This window comes from Ictidomys tridecemlineatus, chromosome 7 (genome assembly GCF_052094955.1).
Source record: "Ictidomys tridecemlineatus isolate mIctTri1 chromosome 7, mIctTri1.hap1, whole genome shotgun sequence".
NCBI classification, from domain to species: domain Eukaryota; kingdom Metazoa; phylum Chordata; class Mammalia; order Rodentia; family Sciuridae; genus Ictidomys; species Ictidomys tridecemlineatus.
The window spans coordinates 190,951,193-190,964,276 of NC_135483.1; the positions used below are offsets into that span (position 1 = coordinate 190,951,193).

Here is a 13,084-nt window from a genome sequence, read left to right on the forward strand (position 1 = left end):
CATCTCCACAACAGTGCAGGAAATGAGCTAATGCCCATGAGATGCCCACTGGTGGTCAAGGAACTCTTACCATGGCCGTCTGTGCTCAGAAGAGAGGCAGTGTCAAAGGAAGTCCCGGTGTGGGGACTGGAGAGAAAGTCCTGGGTGTGAGGGAAATTCACCACAGAACCACAGGGACCTGATCTGTGGGGCTGGGGGTGGAGACTGAGCAGGCCGGAATTAGCTCACTGTGAGGACCACCATCTTGCAGGTGAGGACACTGCGGCAAGGGGGGTTGTTTGGCCATGTGTCCCCCACTGGACCAGGAGTTCTTGAGAAAGGCACTTGATTTGTTCACCCCTGTGTGACCAAGGGCCTAGCAGTGACCTGGCAGATGGTGTCATCAGTAGGTGCTGGCTGAATGCGTGAGACACCGTGGCCTCCCACTCTCTCCTGGGCAGAGTGCCGAGCCCTTTTCCGCAGCTCATCCCTGGCTTTCTTCTTTCCTTGATTCGATGCTGAAGTCCCAGTGGGGTTTCACTTACCTGTTGTTTCCACTCCTCAGGGGCCGTGATTCCTACTTGTCAACTACTTTCTTCATGAGGCAAATTGATTGATAGAGTTTAGCCAAGAGGGGTTGGTTTTTAAATAACGGAAAACTTCCTATAGCTATGAAAAAAAGGCAGTGCTGAATTTTATTGGGAAAATAGGAATTAGCCAGCATTGCTAATTCTTTTTTTAATATTGATTTTTTAGTTATAGGTGGACACAATATCTGTATTTTATTTTTATGTGGTGCTGAGGATTGAACCCAGTGCCTCACACACGCCAGGCGAGTGCTCTACCGCTGAGCTACAACCCCAGCCCTTCTAATTCTTAATTTTTATCTGTATTATGCTGATATTTTAGTGTGGCCATGTCCTTATTTGACCCAGTTGACCCACTGTCAGCTTCTTGGCCTCTTTAATGTATTGCATGAGTAATTTAGATACCATTTCCAACTTATTTTCTGAACTCTTCACTAAGCCAGTAACAGGAATAAGCCGTTTACTAATTAATACAACCCAAGGACTAAAAAATATGGGAACATACATAGTCATGAACCATTGAAAAGCAGGGTCAGATGTCCACAAGGTGGGAATCTGCACATCTGTAAACCTGCCAGAGGGAAGCAATCAGTGACAGAGTCGTCATCACCAGGGCTTCTTCCTAGGCACTGGAGGACCCTGGAGTAGGCCTCTTGGGGGTCCGTCTTCCTTCATTTCAACAGATGTTGAATCAGTGACTCCGTCCGCCTAGGCACTGTAGCAGATGCTGAGGACAGGAGGGTGACATGTTTCCAGTCCTTTCAGAATTTATTGTCTGCTGAAGGAGAATGACACAAATATTTGTGAAATAATCACAGTTCAGTGTGGTTAAAAATGACTGGTGTCCTGTTCAAGAGCCGTGGGGACACAGAGAGAATAAGGACCACGGCCTGCCCCTTGGGAAAGGCTCCACGGCGGATGGAAATTCCATTTTCTTTCAAACAAACCCATGAACAGGAAAACACTTTGGTTCCTGTCCAAAGCTAATTCTGTAGATGAATATCTAAGATGAGCCAAAAGTGTGGAAAATGAAGGATGGGAAGAGGACTTGCCCTCCCTGATATGCACTCCCATAATGGGGCTGTCACCAGAGCAGGGCGTTGCTGGCTTAGCAATGCATGACTTATGGACCAGAGTCAGATGCTCAAACCCAAGTGCAGACAAGTCCCCAGGGGCCCGGCTGAGATGCAGGTGCTTGTTCCAGAGGTCTGCTTGATAGGGGACGGTCAGGTGCAAGTGGTAGGAACTTGAGGTTGGGCCCGCTGTGCTGACTCCATTTCACTTTTGAGAAACTGTTTACCTGAAGCCCTGCCTGACCTAAGTCCACAAGATATGATCCACAGGATATGTCAGATTCCTCAGCACTACCTGACATCTGCAGGAGAAATGCAGGCCTTGAAATGCTGATAAGAACACAGTTACCCTGAAGCGGGAACTTCTGTGACCTTTACCCAGACCAGATCCCGAACTCAGGGAGATAAGAATTAATTTCTCCTTCCCGGAACATCTGAAGAACAGGTTCCAGTTAGAGCTGGTGGCCCAGGCCAAAGTCATGGCAGTGGGCACTTGGAACTTTGATATCATCCTGTTGTGAGTCAAAGATCAAGAGGTGGACCTGGGCCGGGCTCTCTGGAAACTTCCCTGGGACCCCCAATAAATCTGGAGGGCAGGCCGGGTGCAGAGGCAGGTGCCTGTAATCCCAGGGGCTTGGGAGGCTGAGACAGGAGGATTGTGAGTTCAAAGCCAGCCTCAGCACTAAGCAACTCAGTGAGACCCTGTCTCTAAATAAAATACAAAATAAGGGCTGGGGATGTGACTCAGTAGTCAAGTGTCCCTGAGTTCAATCCCAAGTACCAAAAACAAAACAAGAAGCTGGAGGGCGGGAGAGGCACGCCCACCTCTCCTCTCTGAGAGGACCCACTCTCTGCCTTGAGAGAACCCCCTTTCCCTTTTCCTAGCCCTTCTAATCAACTCATCCCTGTCACTCAGAACAACATGTCTGAAGCCTTTCTGATTTGATCGCAAGAATCAGGGTTTAAAACTTCTGGTGCCTGGGTTTCCTGGAAGGCTTTGTGACACACTGTGCTCCTGAGATCCCGCGTCCCTCAGTGGATCCTGGTGAGCAGCATGCTGCTCAAGGGCCGAAGCGGATCTTGGGGTGGACCTGCATGTGGCAGACCGTGGAGACGGGGAAGGGTCCCAAGCCAGATTCTTTCAGGACTGGGAAATGACACACAGTACATGTGTTGTTTTTGTGCTTAAAGAGAAACTCGTGAGAGAGAAAAAACTAAGAACATCCAATGGCCCACTTTGCCTTTATTCTTCACGATGTCTTTGGGCAGCTTTATGGCCTCTGGGGTCTGGGTGGACCCACTGCAGCACTTACCTTAGCCAGGGGCTTGGCGGGCAGCTCTCAGCAGTGGTGTGGGCTGATCTTTAAGTCATGTGTGACTGTGGCTGGAGAACGCTGCAGGCATGTTGGCTGTGTGTTGTTGACAGGGTCTGAGCCAGAGCTGTTGCTGTCGGTGCTTAACATGGTCTCTCTTCTCCGTCCCCTTCCCCTCAGGCCTCCACCATGTTGCGAGCCTCCTTGGCACCCGTGTAAGTAATCGCTCTTGGGAAATCTTATTAATGAGGACAGCTAGATGTCAAACTGGAATTCAGAGTAGCTTTAATAGACACCCAGCAGTGGGCACTGAGGCAGCTCCCACCAGGTCTGCAGGCTCATTCGCAGGTACTGTTGCTCCCCCGTGTCTTCCCTGAGCCAGGGTTGGAGCCAGAACCTCATGCTGCCAGAGTGTCTTGTTAGTTTTTTTTAATTTGAGGCGTTCCTCTGTCTTTCATGGCCTTGACAATTTTGAAAAATCCTGACCTAGTGATTTACAATTGGAATTTTCAAAGTAGCTCTGTTGATTTTTAAATTCAAGATAGTATAGGCCTCCAAAAACAGCATCGGAGCAGCCACGGCGCGCTCTGTGGGCTTCCTGGTGGGTGCTCACTGAGAGCTCAGCTGTTGCCTTCTCTTCTGGCCCTTTCCATGGAACCTCTACAAGAATCTCATTTTGTCCAGTAAAAGCTAATCCTGAAAAAGCTGGCATGTCATTTTTCATTGTGTAAGTAACACGAGTTCACTACAGGAAGCCAGCATGCCCAGGCTCCCTCCTCCTGGAACTGATTCCCCTCCGCCCTCAGAACAAGGGAAGCCCTGCATCTTCCCTGTTCTCACCAAACTCTGTGTGTCTCCACTTAATACTGTGTGTCTCCTTTTCCCCCTTGATACTGGAGATATTTTTCTTTTTTTCTTTTGGTATTTATTTATTTATTTGGTACCAGGGATTGAACCACTGAGTCATATCCCAGCCCTTTTTATTTTTTATTTTGAGACAGGGTCTTGCTAAGTTGCTTTAGGGCCTTGCTGTGTTGCTGAGGCTGGCTTTGAACTTGTGATCCTCCTGCCTCAGCCTCCCAAGCTGCTGGGATTACAGGCATGTACCACCAACCCTGGCTTAGGTTTTTATTTTGAATTAATTACAGATTCACAGAAACTGAGGCCCCCCACTTCCCCAGTGGTGACTGTGTCTGGTCAACAGGAGGAAGTCGTTTGGGCACTGTGCTGTCACCTAGACCGCAGGCTCATTCGGTTCTCTTTATTTTCCCCGCTCTCTAACCTTTTGTTCAACAAACCAAAATGTGGAGATACTTGTTTTCGGGACAAGGAGTCTGAAGGGACTGGTTCCTTCTGTTTTTGGCTAAGTGGGGGCAGGTCTTGGGTTCGTCCAAGCTGGGCAGATCTTTAATCAGAGATCTAATCAGACCCCTGGCTTCCCTGGGGTCTTTAAACTTGGGGTCCTCTGGGCAGGCTTAGCAAATTGTCCCTCTCACTGTGTGTCCCAGCCCCTCGCTCCCAGTCCTCCACCTCCACAGTGGTCCATCTGGCCCCTGCTCCCTTACAAGTTGCTTCCTGGCCCCTGTTCTATGGTACTCATTCGCCAGGCTTGAGAGGGACAGTGGCTTTGGGTGTGCAGATAGACCCCTCAGGGACTGCTGGTGCTAATAGTCTGAGGGCTTTGCCAGGAATTTTGAATAGAATTTGGATGGGAAATTTAGGAGCCTCCAGGGTGACTTCTCCCCACTAGGCCTAAGGCAAAGGCAGTGGCTTCTAAGCCTATTCAGGAAGTTAGAGAAACCATAACCCTGGCTGAGTCTGGAGGGGGCACCGGGGCCACTGCTAGTCCCTCTGGCTGATCAGGTCCGGAGCAGGTGTGTGGATGGTCAGGAGGTGTCATGAACCTGTCCTTTCCCGCTTGTTTTTGTCTTTGAACTTGACGCTGAGTAGGAAACTGAAGGATGTCCCGCTGCTGCCCTCCCTGGATTATGAGAAACTCAAGAAGGATCTCATCTGGGGGAGCGACCGCTTGAAAGCCTTCCTGTTGCAGGCTCTGCGCTGGGTAGGTACCTTTCCCTTGATGTCAGAAAACAAAAAACAAAGGCCAGCCCAGTGCTGCTCTTCTTGGCTGGCTACCATGCTTGTATCTTGTAACCTTCTACTGGAAATCTTGCTTCCCGCTGCCCGATGCCACCAAGAACCAGAGTTCAGAGCCGCTCCTGAGGGCAGCTCTGGCCTTTCTAAGACCCCTACTTTGGCATCTCAGTTGCCGTTGCCTTCATGCTGTGACGTGATGACGAGCTGCAGTCAAGGCCTCTCCTGGGCGAGAGCTGCGGGCACAGCTCCCAGCGCAGCCAGGCCTGCTGGGAGGCCCGAGTCTGCAGTATTCAGATGTCTCGGGGCCGGCCTCCAGGGCAAAGACCAGTCTTTAGGGGAAATGAAGCCTCCTCTGAGGCCTCGGATCCTCACAGTCCCCAGCAGCATGAACCAGCCATGGGTTCTCAGGTTCAGTCTCACACCCTCCACACACTCAAAAGTTACTAAGGGCTGCGGAGAGCTGCTGTTTACGTGAATTTTATCTACTGATATTTACAGTATTGGAAACTACAACTGAGAAAACTTAAAATACGTAAAGTGAACAATAAACAAATGAACATGTTAAACATAAATGACATTTTTATTAAAAACAACAACTTTCTCATCAACAAAGTCAGGGAGAAGGGTGCATTGTTTCACATGTTTGCAGGTTTCTTCATGTCAGCAACAGAGGACAGCTGGATTCTTGAATCTGCTCTGGCATTCTATTTGCCAAGTGCCACGCTTCATATAGGCCCTGAGAGACTGATCATGAATATAGGGGTCATATTGTAGTAGAATTGTGAAGATAATCTGTCCCAAGGGCTTGGGTACCCCGGGTTCCCTGGACTCACTTGAGGACTGCCGGCATCCCCCCTTGATGGCGGGCCCTCTACCTGGATGACCATTCTGCATGGTCATCCTGTATTTGCAGCAGGCCCTTTCATGGATCCCCTAATTTTAGAGTATCTTGACTAATTTCCCACCTGGGGATGAATCAGTCCTGCTCCCTGCTGGTCTGGTGGTGCATCTGGAAGGTGACTTGAGGACACAGGGAGAGTCCTGTGGCCAGGCCATGGCGTCTGCTCTGGTTCCACTGGGGTCAGTTGGCCCGAAGGGTGGGCCACTCGAGGGTCTCCCGGGCTGTCCCCGCCATGCCCTCTGCTCGGCTTAGCAGACTCACTTCCTATTTGGCTCTTGGTTTGCCACCTGGCACTTCCTCTCAGCCCACGCTTATCCCCAGCCTCTGGCTGAGACAGGACGTTCCTCTGCTGAGAGAAGAACACTGTCACAGGAAAAATAAGCAGGCTTTTTAACGATTTTGTCTCTGTCCCCCTCCAGGGCCCCGCCCCACCCCTGGCCCCTGCCTCAATCTCAGTGAGCTTGAGAGGGGGCAGCAGCTCCCCGTGTGGCCTTCTCGGCACCTTCCTCCTCCAGGAGAGGCCCCTCTTCCTGCAGGGCCTTCCCGCCGTGATGGTGGGCACCTGCCTCCCCGGTTCTCCTCTTCCTGTCAGCTCTCCCCTCAGCCACTGTTCCTTCTGGCCTTGCCCAGGGTGTTCTCTCCAGCCAGAAGCAGGGCCTGCAGCCTCAGGATGTTTATCTAGTGAGGTTTTCCTGGAAAAATAAGCACATTTGCCCACTCCAGTTCCACGGCTTTGTCGCTTCCCCGCTCATACCGCACATGCCCATGTGCACGAGCACATTCCATGTGCTCCAAGTGAAACCTTCTTCTTCCCTGCAGACACTACGTAAGCCCTTACTTAGAGCGACACAACAGACCTGTGGACTTTGCAGTCTACAGAAGTCCCGCCAGCTCCCCACCGGGCACGCTCACACCTCGCTGAGTATGGCTCTATGGGTCCCTTAGGGTGTGTTCCAAGACCTCCCATCAGCCCCGCGCCCCACCCATGAGCCACTCGGCTGTGCCCTGTGTTTGTACCTCCTTGAGTTGGGCCATGCTTCCCCATCCCTCCACTCGCCTTCCCCTGCTGGCTAACGGTCCACTCACCCTGCGGAGCCAACTCTTGCCTCTCTAGGGTGACAGGTGCTCTCTCATTTGCACACTGATGGCCTGGGCATCATGCCCCTTTCCCTCTCAGGAGACTTCACATATGAAGCTGACTCCATTGTCCCCTACATCACCCATCTCCTAAGATGTCCCCTACATCACCTTATTGATTGGCTGGATGGCTAACCAGCCTTCCCACTTGGCTAGTATTTATTTTGCTTGGTTCAGTGTATCGTCACTGGTGGAGTTTTAACTGCCATTTAAACCATAGCTGCTGTATGGGAGTTTTTCTCCTGTTAACACTTAGGTCTTGTTACTTTTGTTTTTCTTCCCTCCAGCGCTTGACCACATCCCATCCTGGGGAGCAGAGGGAGACAGTTCTGCAGGCGTACATCAGCAACGACCTCCTGGACTGTCATAGCCACAACCAGGTGGGTAAGAGGTGGGCAGAGGTCAGCCAGGACCTGCGGTCCTCGGGACTGACCTTAGCAGGTGGGGAGCTTCTGTTTCCTTGGGCGTCAGCCTTGACCCTGTTAGCTGGGGAATCTGAGTTTGCTTCTAGCGAGGAGTCCTAAACGAGTTAGCAGGACCTGCTTCATTCATCTCCGCGACTCCTTCTGTCGTTTTCTTTTTCTCTTATTCTCAACTCTTTCCCTCCTCCTGCTGCTTACCGTGAGTACTGAAAACGGAGCGCGACTCAGGGTGCACAGACAGGGAAGCAGATTCAGGCCTTCTAACCTCCTGGTGCTTCCGGTTGTGCCCTGGCCTTTCCTCTAGAAGGAAACACTGTCCTACCTTTAAATCTTGTGGTAAACACACCTCACATAAAATTTACCTTCCTAACCACTTTAAACGTTGAGTGGTGTTAGATACAGTCATGATGGTAAGTCGCCACCCCGTCCTCTCCATGAGCAGCTCTTTTCACTTTATAATGCTGACCCTGTGCCCATTAAGCAACAGCTCCTCTTCCCCTCTCCTCCGGCCCTGAAACCATCATCCTGTGCTCTGTCCCCATGATTTGGACTTCATATAGTATTGGGTTTTTTTGTGACTGGCTTGTTTCACTTACCATATGTCCTTAAGGTTTATTCATGTTATTATTCAGGTATATATCAGAATTTCTTTCCTTTTAAAGGCTAGATTATCATATTCCATGTAGCCTTACAATCCTCATTTTGCTTATCCATTCATCCATCAATGGACACATGGGTTTCTTTCTCCTTTTGGCTACTGAGAACAGTGCTGTTGCAAAATGGATGTTCACATCCTGACTTTGGTGTGAATCATTTCCTGCTTGTCTTTATGGTTTTCCATCCATCCCTGAGTCCTGCCTGTGCCGTCTGACTCTGTGCTGAGCAGCAGGCGCAGACCTGCTCTGCAGGGAGGTGGAGTTGTGCTCAGGTTAGATGGGGGCACTGGGAGAAGGTGGCATGGATGGATGGTTGGATAATAGTGGGGCACAGCTTTCCCGGGCACTTACTGATCCCCTCTGGGGACATTAGTAGGCAGGGTCTGGAGAGAGTCCTGGGAAGCAGGGCATGTGGCAGGATGGAAAGGTCAGCCAGGTACTAGTTGTCCAGCGATAGTATACATGGGTATATGGCAGGGAAAGCCAGTGCTGAGCTCTCGGTATTTGGGCTTTTTTTTTTCTTTTCTTTTTTTGAGGCAGAGTCTCACCCTGTTGGCCAGGCTGGTCTTGAACTCCTGGGCTCAAGTGATCCTCCTGCCTCTGCCTCCTTAGTAGCTGGGATGGACTACAGAACATGTCACTTTGTATTTCAGCCTGTAAGCTCGCTGGTCTGCTTCTGGTTCTCAGGATTTGATTTTGTGAGAACCCTTCTGTGGGGTGGAAAGACTGTCCACAGCTGTCCACACTGCAGGTGTGGGAGGAGAAGGGGCGCCTCTCCGGGTCTTGGTTCTGAGCTCTTTCTCTGAAGCATTTAGCTCCCTGTTTAAAAGTCACCCTAGTGCACTGCTTTGGAATACCTGTGGCGTTTACTGCGACTGCACAGCTTATGCCTAGCAAACCACTTCTAGGTGTACTCTAACAGAAACGGGTCCATGTGTTCACTCAGAAACGTCCAAGATCAGTCACGGTGGTGCAGGCCTGTAATCCCAGCTGCTCAGGAGGCTGAGACAGGAGGATCTCATGTTCAAAGCCAGCCTCAGCAAAAGCAAGGCTCTAAGCAACTCAGTGAGACCCTGTCTCTAAATAAAATACAAAATAGGGCTGGGGATGTGGCTCAGTGGTCAAGTGCCTCTGAGTTCAATTCTAGGTGCCCTCCACAAAAATAAGTCCAAGAGTGGTAATGCTTTATAAGATCCAAAACGCTTGATGCAACCCAAATGTCCAGCAACAGTAGGAATGAATGTCTGTGATAGATTTGCGAGATGGGGTTCAGAGAGCAATGAGAAGGAGCACAGAGAGAACATGGGTGAATCTCACAAACCTAAAAAAAAAAGTTAGGTGAAAAAGTCAGGCATGAAAGAATATACAAAATATGATTTCATTTGTAAAAAATTCGAAAACATGCAAAATAAATCTGTGGCAGAAGAAGCCAGGAAAGAAATGTCTCCCTCAGTTTGGAAGGGGGTCCTGAGGCTATAATAATGTTCTGCCTCTTGACCTGGCTACTTGTTACCCACATGTTCACTGTGGAAACTCACAGAGTTCTATACTTATGACCTGTGCCATTTTCTTTTTTTTTTTCTTTTTTTTTTTTTAAAGAGAGAGTGAGAGAGGAGAGAGAGAATTTTTAATATTTATTTTTTAGTTCTCGGTGGACACAACATCTTTGTTGGTATGTGGTGCTGAGGATCGAACCCGGGCCACACGCATGCAAGGCGAGCGCGCTACCGCTTGAGCCACATCCCCAGCCCCTGTGCCATTTTCTATATAATTGTTAAATTACAATAAAAATTAAATATAGAATGTGTACAAGAAGCAGGAGATGAAGCCCTCAATGCAGTGTCCTCGAGTCACCTCTGTTCGCTCTGGGCTGGTGGCCCTTTGCATGTGCCTCAGAGCTGTCATCCAGTCATCTCTGCACCCAGCTCCAGCCATTGTCCCCTCTCTCCTGTGTCGCCCTCTTCCTTGACTTGCTCTCTCAGTCACAGCTCCTACATGGAAACCACCTGACAGTTTGGCTTTTGAGATTGTGTCTGAATGAAAATGTCTTTGTTTTTTGTGTAGAATTCTGGGTTGTAAATAATTTATCTGTAGAATTTGGGGACATTTGCTGGTTGTGGTGGCACATGCTTATGATCGTAGCAACCTGGGCATCTGAGACAGGTGGATCCCAAGTCTAAGGCCAGCCTGGGCAACTTAGAACCTGTCTCAAAATATAAAGGGCTGGGAATGTAGCTTAGTGGTAAACTTCCCTTGGATCCCCCCCCACCAAAAAAAAAAAAGAATTTTGAAGACATTACTTTGTTGTCTTTGGGTTCCAGTTTTGTTTTGTTTTGTTTGTATACTGGGTATTGAACGCAGGGTGCCCTACCACTGAGCTACACTCCCGATCCTTTTAATTAATTAATTTATTTTTTTTTTGAGATAGGGTCTTGCTAAGTTGCTGAGGCTGGCCTTGAACTGCAATCCTCCTGCCTCAGCCTCCCTATTAATGGGACTATAGGCATGTGGACCACCGTCCTAGAAGCTTAGGGGTCCAATTTTTTTTTAAATCTTTATTTTATTTATTTATTTTTTATGTGGTGCTGAGGATTGAACCCAGTGCCTCATGCATGTGAGGCAAGTGCTCTACCACTGAGCCACCACCCCAGCCCAGGGTTCCAGTTTTGTTGTTGAGAATCCAAAGCCATTCTGATTCCTGTCTTTTGTATGTGGCCTATTTTCCTCTCTAGAAGCACATGGGAGCATGGTGAGTCTTCTCTCTATCACCACAGTTCAGAGTCCCCCTGGATGTGCTTCATGAAGTGCATTTTGGTCCCTTGTTGTGGGCCCTTTGAATCTGACAGTTTTATTTCTGGGAATTTTCTTTATTTTGTTGATGATTTTTTTCCTCTGTTTTCTCTTTTCCTAAATGTCAACCCTTCTGAACTGTTGTTTTGTTAATTTTTCTCTCATATTTTCTATCTTTTTCTTTTTGTTGCACTTTCCAGGAGATTTCTTTGTTTATATTTTCCATAGTTCCTGTTGAGTTTTTTGTTAACTCAGAGCATTTGCTTCTTTCCTGCATACAGTACAGTTTCTTATGTCTTGAGGTATTGGTGACAAAGTTTTTATTTAGTTTTGGTTCTCCTCTCGCTGCACAGTCTGGTCTCCAGGGAGGCCCCCTCTTTGGCTCCATTTTCCGTGTCAGAGCCTTTCCTCTGGCTCAGCTCCACTGAGGAGAGCTGGGTGGGCCATTGACTGGGAGCCGCTGATTTCAGTCTCGAGTCCTTTCCCCTGGGGTGGTCACTTTCCTCCGAGAAGAGTCTTCTCGTGTCCTGCAGAGAGGTAAGGGGCTGGTCGCCAGGGTCAGGGTCTGGGAGCCAAGTGGGGGGGCAGCTTTTTCATTCTTTATTTAGACACCCCCCTCCAGTTGGTGCAGAACCCAGCCCACCTGAGCCTACTGCCCCCAGTCCAGAGACCCTCTGTGCCACCCTCACATAAGAGCACCCCCGTGCCCCTGCACCACCCTCGGAGGATCCAGCTGCTTCTTTAACACCTTTCACTCATTTGTCTGGTTCCCCGAGTCCGTTGGCCTTTTGGGGAGTACGCAGTGGAACTTGGGTGCTTCCTCCTTGCCCACTGTGGCCTTGGGTCTGGTGTTCCAGGCCTGCATTGCCACTTTCAGAGTAGAGTTGACTTTTTCGTTCTGTTGGTTCAGTCCTTAATGTAGATCCTATTATTTATTTATTTATTTTTGTAGTTGAGATTGAATCAGGGGCACTTTACCACTCACTGAGCTACATCCCCAGTCCTTTTATTGATTATTTTGAGCAGGGTCTCACTAAGTTGCAATCCTCCTGCCTCAGCCTTCTGCTTCTCTGGGCCCACCCCTACACTCAGCTTAATTTAGAAAACCCTTTTCCTGTAGCCTGCTGTGGATTGGAGGAAGCCAGCTCAGATGCCCTGACCTGGTGATGCTCAGCAATAGTGACAGCCAACAGCCTCGCTTCCTGTGTGCCAGCGGCTGTGCTGCGTGTTTTGCGTGGTTAATTCATCTAATTTAGAAGTCTGGATAAATTCTTTTTGCCAAGTCTCATCAGGTGTTATTTGAAACCAAGACTTCCAGAGAAGTTTGGCTTTGGTCTGTCCCCTCCAGTCAGTCCACACAGAGGAAGGGAGCAACCAGAGCTGCTGAGGCAGCTGTCACCTTGCCCTCCTCCTCACGGAGCCCCCGTCCTCTCCACTTTCGCCCCCACAGAGGAGCGTGCTGCAGTTGCTGCACTCCAAGAGCGAGGTGGTGCGGCAGTACATGGCCAGGCTCGTCAACGCTTTGGCGTCACTAGCAGAAGGTAAGGCACAGCTCAGAGCAGAGCAGAGCAGAGCCGAGCAGAGCGGCTCTGTGCAGGTGTTCCCCACATTTCTTAAAGATGAAATATCTTTCCTCATTTTATTACTGTTTAATTCATTGGAAGTCCCTTGTAAAAATTAAACATTCTTGTCATAGTGCTTTAATTTATTTTTATTAGTTATTGATGGACATTTATTTATTTATTTGTTTATATGTGGTGCTGAGAATTGAACGCAGTGCCTCACACATGCCAGGCAAGTGCTCTACCACTGGGCCCCAGCCCCATTCTGTAATCTCTGTCAGCAAATTTTGTTGCTTTCAAAAGAGCTGATTTTGTAACCCTTCTTGTTTTATCACTTTGGGCTAGAACAATACTATTTAGATTACTTTCAAGTATGTAACAGGTTATGCTTTTTCTATAGTTTTCTACTTAAGGCAAAATAAGGTTGGTGAAGCAATGAAAGCTGATTCCAATAAGCAGTGTACCACTTCCTTCAATAGACTATAATCTCTTAAATTAAAGGATTTGAGAATTTAAAAGATAACATGCCACCATAACTGAATTAAAAATTATCTTGCAAAGGGCCGT

At 48.9% G+C, this 13,084-nt stretch overlaps 1 protein-coding gene across 9 annotated transcripts in view; it reads left to right on the forward strand.

Annotated features, from left to right (window-relative positions):
• Positions 1–13,084, forward strand: part of Armc9 (armadillo repeat containing 9) — a 138,511-nt gene that overhangs the window by 41,594 nt on the left and 83,833 nt on the right. For all 9 annotated transcript variants that reach the window (XR_013424382.1, XM_078018200.1, XM_078018201.1 and 6 more), the window contains exons 10-13: positions 3,133–3,167; positions 4,903–5,014; positions 7,375–7,467; positions 12,406–12,496. Coding sequence is in view for 8 of the 9 variants with exons in the window: in XM_078018200.1 (XP_077874326.1) it covers positions 3,133–3,167; positions 4,903–5,014; positions 7,375–7,467; positions 12,406–12,496 (331 nt within the window). In the remaining variant the exon portion in view is untranslated. The remainder of the gene's footprint in view (positions 1–3,132; positions 3,168–4,902; positions 5,015–7,374; positions 7,468–12,405; positions 12,497–13,084) is intronic.